The sequence below is a fragment of the Cupressus sempervirens genome, chromosome 3 (genome assembly GCF_028749045.1).
Source record: "Cupressus sempervirens isolate cs-2001-9-10 chromosome 3, ASM2874904v1, whole genome shotgun sequence".
NCBI lineage: Eukaryota > Viridiplantae > Streptophyta > Pinopsida > Cupressales > Cupressaceae > Cupressus > Cupressus sempervirens.
In genome coordinates this window covers 1047686298-1047702980 of record NC_143120.1, presented here as the reverse complement: position 1 = coordinate 1047702980, position 16683 = coordinate 1047686298, and the positions used below count along the sequence as shown (strand labels likewise).

Sequence of the window (16683 nt, the reverse complement as noted above, 5' to 3'; positions counted from 1 at the left end):
TTAGAATTCTTGACTGTCTGAATAAAGTAAAAACAGAATCTTAATCACCATAACAATTACTTTCCATTGCATTCAAAATTTCAACTCATTTGAGCTCTCTCCATAGTTTACAACAAAACTAGGGTTTTCTCTAATCAACGAATAAGTGGTCAATGTGTGCTTAAATCTAGTTAAAGTTTATAAAATTGAATTCTTTGAAATTGTAATTGCTACTATAACTTGAATTCAAGGTGAAATCAAGTCCAATAACATAGTATTGTAAAACCCTAACTTTTTGAGAAAAACCCTAAGTCTCTATGATAAAATAAATGAGCCATTTAACCAGTTAACCATCTACTTCCAAGTGAGAGCTTGATGAGAACTTGCTCTTTCAGTTTCCTTGGCCATCAAAAAGACGTGCAAATGTACATGCCCCAAAAAGTTTATCGACCAAGATAATTGACAGCTTGGGAGGGAAGTAGATATGTCAATGTAATAGTCACTAGATGATCTCTATTTGAGAACTAGCATAGGAAAAGATAGACTCATTCTTCTTTGCTCAATACTTGGATGTTGGACTTTGGAAAACTAGTGGTGTGTCTTCCTTGATGCCAACTTCTCGAGGTTTTTGCCCTAAGGCATAGTGTATAGATAAGAAAAATGTAAGGTGGAAATGGTGCAGAGATGATAAGCTTTTCACAAGCATCCATTTCAAGTTTGTTTGGACTAAATTCAGTAGCCAATAAGTTCATAAATTTTGAGGTTTTCAAATACAAATATCAATCGTATAAAATCATATATGTAGTGCCTACTGTGTGGGCACCTTGTTATATGTTCATTCTTTCGATCAAGCTAGACTCTAAATATGCTTGTGTGATACTTTTGATTCCTGGTCTATTCTTTTGTCCATCTGATATCATTGCAAATGTGAGTAGTTGATTATTGACATGATTCTATAGAGTTCATATATGCATAATGTGCATGTCAATGGATGTCATGATGTTGTATGATGGCAATTGGATACATTTATATTTCACAATGATGTTTTGGCTCCGAAACTAAATTATTCAAATTTTGTCACCCAGTATACTATCATTTGTGTTCATGGATAGATTTATTTATTATCACATGCATTTCATTACATGGGATTAATGATATGACTATATCTTAGAGATAAGATATTTTACTGAATGTATGATGTGAAGGACATGTTCATGTTAGATGATCAGTATACATATTTCATATGGTATGACACATGACAATGCTTACTTTTATGCTATGAGTTTTGATGGCTATTTATTGTTAGGATTGTATTATTGTCATATGGATCTAATCTAATGTGTTCGTACAAAGAGGGACAAAATCAAAGTTACTCGTTCATAAGATCCACATGATGGCTCTATGCCCTTTGTTATTTGGCATTACATATGTACATGTGCTTCGGTTATTATACTAATATGGATAGGTAGCACACATTGACTTCCCCTAAATTGGCAGGGATGAGCATGCCCAAAAAGATATATATTATAACCCCAACAATGGTCATATGTGGAGATTTTCATGTGGTCATTATGTGTTAGCCAAGATTGTCACTCCGCCTTTTGGACAACAGGTTTCCCCAAGATGCTTATACTCACCAGTTGCAATGAGGCAACATACAACCATGGATGGTATGTTTGGTTTGGATGAAGTTTGGTGTATTCCAGGGTTGTATCTTAATCATTTCCCTTTTCATTTGTAATGTTCCTGAACAGTTTCGGTAATGTTCTCGAATAGTTTTGGAGATGCTCACGTGTTGCGCAGTCACAGCTCGTGCTACAAAACTACTACCTATGTTGCGCGACCACTTTCCCAAACGGTTCTAGAGATGCTCCTGACAGTTTCTGCTCTGATACCACTATAATGTTCTTGACCTCTATGGGATGCGACAAACAAGTAGAAGGTTCCTGATTTATGTTGTGTGTGTAACAATGAAGTACGGATACACTAGAACTGGGGTCGTACAATAATCTTGGTTATGGAGGGGAGTACGGACGATGTTGGAGGTCGTACAATGGAAGATAAAGTGGTCATACGATGGCAACATGGTGGCCATACGATGCAAACAAGATAGTTGTACAATAGAAGTTATGTGGTTGTACGATGGATACAAGGGGTGTGGGAAGCCATACAAGGAGGTCGTACGGTTAGGCTGAAGAGGGTCGTACGGTCAATGGATACCGCATAGGAGGAGGGTGAATGTCACACGAGATGTAATGTGGAACTTGCAAATAATAGATGGGACAGTAAAATGCAAGGAAAAAACACAGAATGCATATGAAATACCTTATTCATTCAACACAAGAGAAATTGATAATCATGACTTCATTAATTCGCAAGATCATAGTGCTCCGATTTGCCAGATTGCAGCGAAGTGCTATAGGCGACAGAATAGGGTGAGGGTTGGATCTCACCGAAACCAAAAGAGCCAAATAGGGAAGATCTTTCACTTCTGAAATGGCAAACAACAAAGAATCCCAACTAGAATTCGCAATACAAGAAATAATCCAAATTGCATACCCAAAGACTACCTACAAGCAGTGCTTAAATACCCGTCAGGAAACTTTCCGAGGGTGTACAAAGATAGCTAACGGTGACACAAACTACAAAAACAAAATAAAAATGGGTTCGAGATATATTAAATCAGTCGGAACCACAAATACAAACATTAATAACTTGGACCCACATTAATTAAAGTTGGGAACATTACATCATTTGCCCATGGTGTTCAATGTAACCAGTTGATGTGCTTGGGCATAATTGTCGTAGCTGACTATTTTTTTTTAAGAACATTATTGTATTGGTATTTTAACATGTTATCTTGGGGGCTTTTGTATCTATTTAATTGTTGATAAAATATTATGGATATGATGGTTTTATATTTTTTTTGGGGTTTATAGTCTTTGGGGAATTTTATTAAAAAGAAACTTTTATCTCATTTTGGATGAGCTTGTTTTCGTAATAAATTAGGGGTTTTTCCTAAAGAAGAACTTGTGAAATTCGAGCTTGGGCTTGTTGGACAATTTTTTTATGGACGTTTGATCTTTAGATTCCTGCATGTCATTACTCCTTCCCCAAGAAGTTTGATTTGTTTTGGTCGATATTTGTGGATTTGGCAAAGTGTTCAGTGATTTCTTGGGCTTAAAAAGATTTGCTTGACTTTCTCATCAATCCTTGTTCAAAATCCATTTTTATTGCTTGAGATTGACCTTAATGCTTAAATTTGTGAATTCTATGGATAAATTTGTATGCTTGTGGAAGAAAATTAGGAATTCATATTTATATTCAATACATTGTTTTGAACATAATTGCACTTATCAGCAATAAGCTTTTTACTGCGCTAAAATCCAACACTTGACCACCGAAAAGTTAGAACTTTATCACAGATAAAACTGCAACTTATTGCCGAGAAAACAACCATAAGCCAGCTATTTCTCAGCCACAGCCACCCAATAGGAACTGTCAGCCAAACACAAATCCATTTTGTGAGTTCTAAACTGTTGTCTGGGGAGAAAAAAGGGTTCTAAGGAAAAGAAAGTGATTTGCAGGGATCTAGAGCAATTTTTGGTGGATTTGAAGAGATTTTTTGAGCTATATCAGATTCACGGGTAAATTTTCATCTTTTTCTTTTTTTAAAATCATTTTGTCTTGTCTTTATCGCATCTAATTTTAGAGAAATTCTATAATAGCACTTCCAATGTACCCTAAATTGTTTAAGAGGATAACAAATAAAAACTAACACAAATTTTTAGCAATTTGAAAGATTCCTTGCCAATTCCGACCTCACAATGCTGATTAGAGGATCAAGGAATTTCATCAAAAACTTTGCAAACAATCTCTTTACTTGTTGTTTCAATGTTTCAGTCTGATAATGATTCCCTGAGTTCATGTTAAATGTGATTTAAAATGCTTTCAAATAGTTACTAAGATGTCGAAGCAAAGAACCATAGTACAAGTGCAATTGTTTGGTCTTGTAAATGCATTGGGCTAATGTCCAGCCTGGAAAGCTCAAAAGGTTTTGTTCTTGGGCTCAGATTGCAGAAAACCCTGTCATACAGAATTTTCTTCACAAAAATGCCTTTAATTTCATTAACCTGGATGCCTTCAAAATGAACCCCCCAAAGCTCTTTTATCTTCTCCTCCAAGCCATTCAGACCCTGATTAGAGTTTACCCACTCTATTATATTTTACTTTGTTTAATGACTTATTTATAAAGTCACCCTCTTATTTTATTATCATAATATTACTTTAGGACGTCATTAAAAAGTGATTATAATATCAAGTTTTTATTATTTTAATAAAAAGTATATATCATGTAACTTTGTTATTATTATTTTATTATAAAAGAGACTTAGAAAATATTAATATCTTTCCTCATTTATTCATTAAAATGCAATCTAGGGCTCAAAACCAAATTTTGTCTTAAGCTCTTAGATCCCTGGTACTGTTTAACCGAAGGCAAACTGGAACCTCACTCAAATTCAACCTGTGAGTCGCCTTATCAACCCATTGGCCCATGGGAATTCAGACGATAAGCCAACAACTCATCTCCTGTCTCCTATAAAGGGGACATTACACAATTTTTGTAGAATTTTTCATAGTTTTCTCAAGAATTGAACATTCTCTTAAAAAATTCAAACCCTAACAGCTTTTTTTGTTTTTTTGTTTTTCATGTTTCAACTATGTTTAAAATTATTTAAACTAATTTAGTTTGTCCGCTGAATTTCTTTATTAAAATACAATATATTAATTTGATGTTTAAATTTTTATGTGTAGGTTGAAATTTAATTAAAATGACAAATAGAGATTCGTCCACAACTAGGACAGCTACAAGGTCTGTCCGTGCCTCAGTAGACACACGTCCATCTGAGAATTGTAGGCACACGACCTAAGGGGATAAAAGCAAGGCTTAGAAGTATGGCTCTGAAGGACCCGAAATCAATACAGCGATTTGCATAGAGTGTGAAAAAGTAATTAGTGGAAGCAAATACCACTTGAAATACCACCATGGAGGGATCACAGAGCATAACACGACCACTGATAACCAAGATCACATGGCAAAGCTACCTTTGCAGGAAACTCCCACTCAAATGAAACTTCAATCTAGATAGCTTTACTTAATCAAGCCAACCATTGCATAATTGTTTGAGCGAGCATGAGGAAGTCGCAAATTAACAAAACATTTTCAACTGGACTAAGCAGAGGCTGTCAAACATCTACCAAACAAGGAGGCTATTTATCATCTGCATACACATGTCCTGAAACGGGTTATCAGGTTAGGGGCATAGCAGGCACACGTCCTTATCTTGTGTATGGGTTCCAACCAAGAAGCACATCCTCGTGAGGCTATGTTTAGAACGCAAGATACTCTTGCAACTTATAAATTAAACATAAGAAGAATCATGGATCTTTCTACATAATCAGATCCAAACAGGCACCAATGCCAAAGAAAATATAATAAAAAACATAAACAAAATATAATAATTGAAAATTTAATATTGAAAATGATTCTCTTCTATAACTGTAAACAAAAAATGAATGACAACATTTTATCACCCAAAAAAACACTTACCAAAGAGTTTAAAACCTTTGAAATCCACTTCAAGAGCTTCCTACGGAGATGCAGAACATCTCCATGGGTAACCTGTCAAAACATGAATTACATATCATTTCTAAATATATAGGAAGGTCTGAAAATTTTCAGTTTTTCTCTTACTATTGCCTCTCTTTGAGACAATCAACGATTTCTATTACAATAATAATATAAAGAAACTTGTTATTAATTAGAAGCTCACAACAATTATCAGTAATCAAAAAAATCTAACTTGCCAGCGTTCAGCACAGCACTCTAAGTTTGAAAATTTACCATATGACATGGTCCTTAAAACGGTGCTAAGATTATTAGCTAAACACCTCTCAGAAATAGTCAAAAGAGTTAATAAAAAATTTCAAGGCACCATATGATAACAAGCTCATACATATACCACATTTTAGAGAAAGGCATTCAGGAAAATACAAATAATGGCAGGTAAGAAAAGTGTGCCTCTCATTCTTTTATATAGATTTTTCAGCAAATATTAATCAACAACAATACAGATATCTAAGCAAATATTAATATCAACAAACCATACCTGACAACTTGCACAGGAGAAGAATGATGCAGTGAAATACAAAAGGCTCCTGTGATTTATTAAGAGTCTGTGAGACTTGAAGTTCAAAACAACAAATCATGCAGCTAATAAACAACCAACTAAAAAAGTTATTATTTACAATATTAATTAATTACTCTATGTTTCTTTCCCACTGGACAATTGTATGCAGCTACGTTAAACCACAACATTACCAATTGACCATTTTAGTATTTCTAAGTTGTAAAATATCATGAAAAACAAATCAGACATAAAGCAGCCAGAATATATCAGGGACATACCCTGAAGGCTCTTCAGAAAATAGCCGAAAGTCCCAAAAGTCTGGAGGCACAGAATATAAAGGCAAAAGATTCTGAAAAGTAATCAGGATAATGTTAAACATTGATTTTGCCAGAAAAGTTAATATTATAGAACCCCATGACACCTATACCATGAAGACCACTTCATTTTCATTATATTTTCATCCTTCATCCCTGGCCTACAATACTGGTCACACAAAACAAGGCCAATACATTACATTCCCTTGTTATACTGCTATTAATATAAGTTATTTCTGTCAAGCATATCTATTTTTTCTATATTTATGACTTCACTGGTGAACAGGAGGTGATTATACCTACCCTGAATCCCATCACAGAAGCACATGGCCTAGATATTAAGTCCACCCACTATCAGCAGAATAGCCATGCTATTATTTCATTTGATTCCCACAATCTTTTATTAGATCGTAATACAAATTTCATAAACCAAAATAGAAGACATTCAGAATTGCTACCTGGGATATTAAATGACCAAGCAGCTTGAAAGTAGCATCTATCTGCCATACATAAGTTAAAAATATATTAGAAGTAACATTGTAAACAACTATCACGAATGTAAATAACAAATAATGATATATCAGATTTGACATATATTTGAGAAAAGAACCGGAAAATATGAAGAGAACACAATGACAAGTGGCAAAGTCAGCAATCATCAGCAATGCTAAAAAAGATGACATGGTATTTAAGAGAGCATGTAAAATATGACCCAAGGGATCGCATTTGAAGGTATAAGATCCCTAACAAAACAATCAATATTGTTTCCTAATATCAAATTTCATATAAATAGAAACTTGTTAAGGGTGAAAATACTGATACACAGCCACCTCTAGAATAGCAGCTTGATCCTATCATCATTTAGGTCTTGCAAAGAAGACACCAAATTGAAGATGATTTTGTTTCATTTTGAAAAATTGCCATTTCAATTGATAAAAAATAATATTTGTACATATCAAACACTTTTTAAGGATGACTACAAAACAACAATGTAAAGGTAACAAAGACAGACAACTAAACGACTCTAGACAGAACAAAGGCTAAACTTTATTTGAGAAAATGAATAGTTTAATTAGATGTCATCTTGCTACCATTAAATATAGAAATCAACAGATAGCATGATAAGCAAAACCATGTGAACAAGGAAGTAACCCTTATCTTCATGCCCAGTTCCAATTGTGAGGCAGTGTCTTCCATAGTGTGAAGTCTGGATCAAGAGATATTCGCATTTCGCTAATCAGGCACCAATCCTATGGGACCCTCTCTCTAGCCTCCTAACTGTGTATTTCACTATTTAGGAAAGCTTGTGAAGTAGTTGAAATACACTCTTTTTATGCTTAACAGCGTTTTGCTATTTTGGGTGTTGGGAATCATTGAAAGTACCAATTGGTCCAAGACCCATCTCTCCTTAGTTTCTCTGCTTTGAGCATTTATTTTCAATTTCTTCAGTTGTGTTGAGGAAACTATAATAACCATGCCCTAGAAAATGGCTTCATCCTGCTTGACTGCACAATTATTGTCACACACTACTTATCACCTTGAAGATTTGTTATCAGCAAACATGAATTTTTGTTTAACTTTTCGCTTGGTGCGTGCGAATTCCACTGCTTTGAGGAGACCATTCAAATTGTCATATATATATTCCAGTCAGTAGAAAATGGATAGTAATCTCAATGTGTGAGAAATGGCCGGCTGAATGGATTTCTGTATTGGCAGAAAATTTGCCACTGATCTTTGTCAAAAGAACAGATGCAGAATTTTAATGACTGTCAAGATGCATGAGGTGATCGCTGTTGTCCAATGGTATGAGCTAATAAAAAGTACAATCTAAAGAGAGAGAAGAAAGTAGCAGAAGCTAAAACCGGAAGGGAGATAAGTATGTTGTATTCATACAACACAATTCTTATTAGTATCACATTTTATGCCAAACCCTTGTTGATTTTACCCTTGAGGGGGCTGAGGATGAAAAGTGTATAACAATATTGCTTGACGAACCAAAGTGAAAATTGTGGGACCACTTGTGTAATCAAGTCTAGGGTCTGCACACTAAATGATTTAAAATCCTACAATGAGACCTAGGAAAAAGGTTAGTGCCAAGAGCACTAAATCAGGAAAGGCGAGTAACTTTCAGCAAAGGTAAAAATCCATTGCAAGGCTAAATATGCGCCTATCGGTGTCATTCCTCCAAGGACAAGGGAAAGTTTGAAGATGCAAAAATCCTTCACCTGGTCCCATAGCGTGCATAATGGCTAGCATTTTCTTGTCATATGTGGAGTACAATCTCTCATTGTCCTTGAGATTCCGGCTCTCATAAGCTATTGGATGCCTATTCTAATTCAGAACTACGCTAATTCCACTCCCTGAAGCATCACACTCTAAGACAAAAGGACGAAAGAAGTCGGGAAGTGCCAAAACCAAGCATGTGTCCATCACCTTCTTGATCTTATCAAAGGTCACCTCTGCATCATCTGTCCACCTGAATGCCCCCTTCCATGTGAGATCGGTGAGGGGAGCTACTGTCTAAGAGAAACCTCTAGCGAATCTCCTGTAATAAGAGCAAAGACCAAGGAAGCCCCTCAAATCCGACACGTCCCTCGGTGGTGGTCAATCTAGGATTGCTTGTATCTTTTCTCAATGTACCTTCACCCCATCTACACCAATCACATGTCCAAGGTAAAGAATCTCAATCAATCCAAACTCACACTTTGATTCCTTCGCAAACAATGAATGCTCCTCCATAATGCTAAGTACCTCATCTAGGTGCTGCAAATGCACCTCCCAAGTTCTGCTAAAAACTAGGATATCATCAAAAGATACCAACACGCTCTAGCGCAACTGTTTTCTAAAATTATGGTTCATACATGACTGAAACGTGGCTGGTCCATTGGTGAGCCCAAATGGCATAACCAAGAACTCATAGTGTCCATAGTGACATTGGAAAGTTGTCTTATGCACATCCTCCTCATGAACCCATATCTAATGGTATCCAGATCTAAGATCTATCTTCGAGAAATAGACTGCCCCATGTAATTCATCTAGTAACTCATCAATGCGAGGAATAGGGTACATGTTCTTAATGGTCCTCTTGTTGAGAGCACAGTAATCAAAACACATGTAAAGAGTGCCATCCTTCTTCTTCACCAAAACTACCGAAGAAGCAAAGGGGTTGGAGCTAGGTCTAATGTGTCCCATGTCCAAGAGTTTCTTAACCATCCTTTCTATTTCCTCTTTATAGTGCCTGAGATAATGAGAAGGAGTGGTAATGACAAGTTTCACGCCCTCCTCCAACTCAATGATATGCTCAAACCCTCTATCTGGGGGAATGCCCAGGGGTATGTCCTCAAAAACCCCTTTGTGCTTATCAAGCACCGGCTGAATGTTAACATGAAGCTGTTGTCTTGAACCTAATGTAGCCTTAGAGGAAATGAAACAATGTGTTGCCCAATCCATGTCATCATGCCTCATAATAGCGTCCATCCTTCAAGCTAAAATCAACCCGGGTTCACTCTCTGGCATGGCCTTGAGAATCACCTGTCGACCATCCTATAAGAATTCTAGCTGCATCTTATCATGATCAACTGTGTACCTGCTAATAGTCTGCAACCACTGTCTTCCCAACATGGAGTCTAATCCATCCAAATCAAAAATATAAAAATCTGGCTCTAGAAGAAAGTCATCAAAGTGAATCGATAGCCCTAGCACTTTCCCTGTGCACCTCAATCTGTCGCCTCCTACCACTCTAACTTCAGCCTCGAGTATATCATCAACCTATAACTTCCTCTTTGAAACCCAACGCGTGCTTATGAAGTTATGTGATGCACCTATATCTAAAAGACACACAATACACTGCCCTCTAACTATACACTTCAAGTGAAAGGGGTGACCCGTGGGATCGCTAGAAAGGGAAGCAATGATAGGAGACTGTTGCGGAGTGGATTTCCTCTTCCAATCTTTAAAAGGTTGCTCTTCACTTTCTTCAGGTATATCATCAACCTGAAACTTCATCTTTGAAACCCAGCATGTGCTTATGAAGTTATGTGATGCACCTGTATCTAAAAGACACACAAAACGCTGCCCTCTAACTACACCCTTCAAGCGAAAGAGGTGACCTGTGGGATTGCTAGAAAGGGAAGCTATGATAGGAGACTGTTCTGGAGTGGATTCCTTCTTCCTCTCTTTAGGAGGTTGCTCTTCACTTTCTTCCTCATCACTGCCATCAACATCGTTACCCCCCTACTGCTCATCCTCCTCTTCCGACAGGACCTCGACATAACGTATTTTACCTTTGCCAAGGCATCTATGATCGGATGTCCATGGCTCCCTACAAGTGAAGCATAGCTTCTTCCTCCTGAGTTCATTCTGTGTCTCAAAGTCCAATCTAGGAGGGGTAGTCTTATGCTGGTTCTTGTTCTTTTGGAACGAAGTAGACCCCTTATAAGGTTTCTTAGGAGGTTGTAGTATCAAGGAAGGTGAATCTAGATCATGTGCAATCACAATGGCATCATCCAAAGTGTTTAGTTTAAGGACCTTGACCAAACCTCAAAATTTGTCCTGTAAGCCCTCAGTGAATAGCATTACCTTATGTTGTTTTGTCATATCCGAAACCATTTCCGAGATCCGCTAAAACTCATCAATGAAGTCATCTAGAGATCAACCCTGTCGCAACTGCGCCAAATCCCTATAGTAGACCTCAATGTTCTTCCTATCAAAACGGGTGATCAGCTTAGAGCTGAAAATCTTGTAAAATGTAATGAGAACATGATCGTGGGTGAACAACCCATGATGCCACCAATTATATGTTGCTCCCTCTAACTACATTGTGGCGAACCTAATGGCTTCTATCTCCAACATGGGCTTAAGTGTTAGGTATATCCAAGCTCTAGCGGATGTCTTACTACTGCCATCAAAAGTGGGAAGAGATAACTTGTTCATGTCGTGCTTCAAGTCCCTCTTCTAGGCCCTAGGCCTCCTGTCCTATTGTGGTCTTTCTGTCTCCCTTTTCTTATTCATGTATTGAATAAAGCTCAAGTTTTGTTTAATCTAATCAGGGAACAGATCCCATTCATCGTACATAGCCATAACATTACTCGGAAGTAAGCCAAGTGTCGCGGGTTGTGCTACTTCTTCCTCAACATTATTCTCAGCAAAAATGGGCATTAGTGCCCTGTCGATGTTCTGTGTTGCGGCAAAGGCAGCTTGGAGTGATTCTGCCACACTGCCACCTCCACTGTGATGACTTGGTGCTCTCCTGTGAGTCGGAGCTAATTGTTGCATAGCACTTGTAAGTTGTTGAAGTGCAGTAGCGATGTTATTTTGTCCATCTCTAATGGCCCGCAAGGTTTCTCTCACTTGTCATTCCTATTCATTCCCCTCGTGTGCCATTTGAAGGACTTGTACCTATTCAACCTATTCACCCTGTTCAACCTGTAAGCTTGTCACAAAGGTTAGCTCCTCATCAATTGTATAACTGTCCTCAATGTTAATCTGATTTGAAGACCCTGCCTGTTTAGGTCAGATGTGACTAAATTTATAAGGTTTCCTACTCATGCCTATCTAACATTTTTCTTGTTTAAACCAGCCTGCAACTTACTAACTTACCCACAATTTGACAGGTCTTGTGGCTCTAATACAACTATAAGAATCCGAAGCCGGGGGGATGACAAAAACACTCAGCAATATAACAAGTAATGAAAAGAGTACTATTGAACCAAATGACAAGTTGAATCTCTTGCTGCTATAACAGTGACCGCATGTGCAAAAACCAGATGTGTAAAGATAATCACATGAATCACATTAATTGCATCACTTTATATAGTCAACCACTTTCGCATATTAACCAGACAGATTATGAAAAGTCCAGTGAATGGACGTCTTAAACATTCAGATTACAAAAACCCATTGATAACAGGTATAGTTCCTCGCATAAAAAAAGGAAATACTAAGTGTAAAGATGAACCTGGAGTTTGTCATGCCTCGGACTATGGCTTTCTCACTTCTCTGTATGATTTAGACTTTATGGCGTCCTTAGCTGGCTGTGTATTCTCACTGTTAATGAGGCCTTGTGTGTTGATTGCAATGATGGTTCAGACTGGTTGCCGCTGAAGTTACTCACTGTCTGCAGTTTATTACAACTGCTAACGTTGCCTAGTGTGGCTGACAGTAATGACTACTCCGCCGCCGATTGCTGTTGGAGTCATCATGTCTGCACTTCTGCCCACTCCTCACAAGTTCCGATTATAGTGCAACCTCTGATATGCTATGACGGTGACCCGACCTCCAGACTTGCTATTGATGTCTATGACAATAACATTACTTCCCACACCTGATACCACGCAAACTCCCTCTTACTCTAAATGCATACAAAACAGATAATATGTATTTCCAATCAGTACAAGAACTCACAATTACTTCTACGGGTAACACTTACTTCTGCCAACAGGTTCAACTTGATGCAAGAGCCTTATACTACCACTTATGTCTAAACCTATTTGTACACCTCTAAGAGCTACTCGGGCTACGTCCAATCTCCCAATGTCTTAAGGGGTTTCATCCTTCAGATAGCTAGTCACATTCAAGCAACCGATTTTCATAACAATATGTTGATATATTTCATGGGGTGAATCCCAATGTAGCTCTTGCTTTTACAACCTCAATATGAGGTGAGATACCCACAACTAGGTAATGTGGGATAAAAGTCATTTTCTTCTTTTAGTCACTTAAGTTACATCTATTATAAAATGACTTTAAGTCATGAGGTAACTTTACAAATCAACTTTATAAAATAAAGTAGCTTAACTATATGAAGCTCCCCCACTTAAATATCTCCCCAACGAAACCAAATAGAATCTTGTGACTAGTTGGCATCCTCAAAATAAATGTCATTAGCCTAGTGCAGAGAAGGGGACATTACAATTCATTAGCAATATAAACTTAGCTAGCCAAGTGTTTGACATAATTCCCAATCAATGAATTGAGGAATAAATTATGGTTGATTAGCCATAACCAAACTAAGGGTTATTACAGTGGTATCAAATCGGTTTCATGTCAGCCTACAGGAATTGAGCTCAATCTGATTAGTGTTAATATTTTAGTGATTGATATTCAGTGACATAGACAGTGACAAGACATTCATTCTAGGTAGACATTATACCTGGAGAGAGCATAGTTCACCACTCAGGGATGAAGAACCTGTGATACAATGTGGTATTCTAAAACTGTTGAATGTGTTAGTAAATGAGTTGAATCAAAATCACAAACGGATGATCCTACTGATTTCAAATCCCAGATTTGAGCAGAGCATGATATCACTTTTTCAAAGAATAAAATGTGTTGATACAGTGGTGGTTACAGATTTGCAGCACATTTCTTATGAGATACCGCATGAGTTGCCCTCTACACTTTTATAATGCTATTGTCTATGCTATGCAAATGGAATGCAACTATGAGTACATTCAATAAAGTTACTAGGATTAAACTCAGTTCACTGGTGTGATCAGCAGGCAAATTGAATAATTCCCCAAAAACCAAGTGTACCTCCTGCATCAAATCTTGTCAATTACAACAACAGCTGCAAAACCTAAGATGTAGCCTTTTGATTATATAGCAATACCAGAAAATAAAAACTTACCATTATACCCATGTTGCTGAATGATGGTAACCAGTGAATCAAACTGTTCCATATCATCTGCCAACAATCTTTAGCCTGCAATACATTTCTTAGGAATGTTATGATAGCATTCTAAAAAAAATCAGCTTTAAGAGTCTGTGGAACACAGGCGTACTTCAAACAGATTAACTATGCTCAATGTAAAGGCATAAAAGATGAAAAGAATTTCAAAATTTGTACAATAATATTCCAATCCTAAGAATCTCTATATAAATAAAAGCCAAATTCAGGTAAAATTTGTCAAAGGAAATTGATATATGCTCTCGATAATCTCTTTTTGAAACCTCTGATCAATTCATTGAAGATGAAAGCATGAAAAACAGGTAACATTGTCGGAAGCTCAGACTAAAAGAGCTTCTGAGGCCTCACTGAATTTACAGAGTATATTTGTGGACAATATATTACCTAACAAGTTTCTCAATGATGGTCCCCTCACCTCCTACATCCGAAATGTGAGATCGTGCACCAATTAGGGAGGATAACTATCCAGGGTCTATATGTAAGAGCCTCTACTAGGATTATTTGTTCCAAACGTCCAATGTTTCTAACTTTTAAATTATTGTCATTTTGTTAAACAGTTTGCATACAACAATATATGAAGAATTTCTGAAAAAAATAGAAAGAGCTGTAGCTAAAATTCTGAATCATGTATGCATCACCTAACCATGCCAATGTTCAAATGTTTTTAAAGAGAGATTTTTGTCAACACTTGGCAAACATTGTTCAAATTTATCTCTGTATTGCTAAATCTGATTTGACTTGATTGAGCCGAATAAACATGATATAATCTTTGTTTACAAATGTAATGCCAAAGGTTACCTTATGGTTCGATAGAACCCTAGGAAACTCTTTCAGCTTCGTCAATTACCAAGTAAAACAGGTGATCTGCATAAACTATAATGATATTATCATTTTGAACATTTATAAATTATTTTTGCATGAACTCTTGTATTTAATTCTTTTAAAGAACTAAATATAATTTATTATACATAGTAATTAAATTTTTACCTATCAAATGAATTCATTCTGTAAAGAACTAATAAAATGCCCGCGAAAGTGAAAAGAGGTATGAGTGGACAAATTAGCATCGGGAGAAAACAATAGAAAAAGCACTTGGGCAAAGGGAATTTACAAGTAGTTATTGTTTACCGTACAGGGTAAACAGATATTTATTGCATTAATAGATTAGAATGTAACACAGAACAGAGACTTTATTCATATAAGTAGATATGCAAGTCCAATTACAATGATGATCCTTCATAAGTCATTCGGACGATGTACATATACTTACCAAAGGGGTGACTCAACTGTCATGCAACCTTTTGGATACAACTCTACCCATCGGCTATAGTTTTAACGACAACATCATCACCCCCAAAAAGAAAAGTTGTCTCTGGATGACAAAATAGAGACAACTAACTACTAATTACATCAAAAACAATGAAGAAGTAGAGGGTCGTGTCCCTGGTCCAACTGGCGTGGTAGACACCTTTTGTGCCCTAAGCTCATTTAGTTGCACCCACAACTCGTGCACCTACTGCGTATGAGCGTCCAAATTCAGTTTGACTTGCATCTGCAGTTCCAATGCCCTCTTCATCATGCCAAGTATCTTTCGAAGCTCTACTTCTTTTGTATCTGATTCTTTCTTTGCATCCCCCAACTGAGATACAACTGCTACCTTCTCAGCGATGAGTGTTGCGCACTCCTTTTCCCAAGCCGCCTACTGGGTGGCCAAACTTGCTTCTACTGAGGCCAATCTAGTAGTTGTCTCCTCCCGATCCTACCAGATCTACCTTATTCCTGCACAAAGCATAGTATGCCTCCTGATACACCTGTACTATCCCTCGCGTCAGTTGCTCAACTTTGCTCTCCACCACAGGCTCCTAGGTATTTCTCTCCTCTCGCATCTCTGGGGTCTCTATGCTCGCCCATCCTCTCACCTCAAAACATATAGAGAACGTCGTTGGACAACAAACTCTCATAAATGCCAAGACGGCTCTAACTCTCGTACGACAAACTCCAAGGCGCGTCTCTGTGCTGAGAGTACTACTCGTCTACCTCAAGTCAATACATCTGCTAAGTATGTCTCCATATCCTCCTCCTCTATAGTTGTCAGAAGGTCAAATGATGTGGTGAGTTCTGTGGCCATTGTTGTCTCTATGGCTTCCAACATCCTCTCAATCGTGCTCCCTGTCAGTGGTGGGGGTGGTGGTGGCTCCACGGTAGGATGATGACTCACTGTTGGGGCTGGAAGATCTGTTACCTCAGGTACTATCATGTTTGAGATAGTGATAAGTGTTGATACTACCGGTCTAATGCTGAACCTGCTACCCAAATACCCACTCAGCTCCTGCTCACTTTAGTCCTCGATTGCAGCCTCTTCATTGGTGGCTAGTAATGCATCATCTATGGTGACCACTACGTTAGATCCTACTACCTCCAGTCTGACGTGTGGTGTTCCCGAGTTCTCAGGAAGTAAGTCCATTGCCTCCTCTGGTAACTCCATCACTTCCTCCGATACAGCTGTCGCCAG

General features: G+C 37.5%; 1 protein-coding gene across 9 annotated transcripts in view; it reads right to left on the bottom strand.

Moving 5' to 3' along the window:
• ATM (Serine/Threonine-kinase ATM-like protein) overlaps positions 1-16683 on the bottom strand; it is a 427822-nt gene that overhangs the window by 320633 nt on the left and 90506 nt on the right. For all 9 annotated transcript variants that reach the window (XR_016362919.1, XR_016362920.1, XR_016362921.1 and 6 more), the window contains exons 14-18: positions 14112-14186; positions 6943-6984; positions 6449-6519; positions 6150-6198; positions 5591-5662 (exon numbers count right to left, since the gene is read on the bottom strand). Coding sequence is in view for 6 of the 9 variants with exons in the window: in XM_089822957.1 (XP_089679083.1) it covers positions 5591-5662; positions 6150-6198; positions 6449-6519; positions 6943-6984; positions 14112-14186 (309 nt within the window). In the remaining 3 variants the exon portion in view is untranslated. The remainder of the gene's footprint in view (positions 1-5590; positions 5663-6149; positions 6199-6448; positions 6520-6942; positions 6985-14111; positions 14187-16683) is intronic.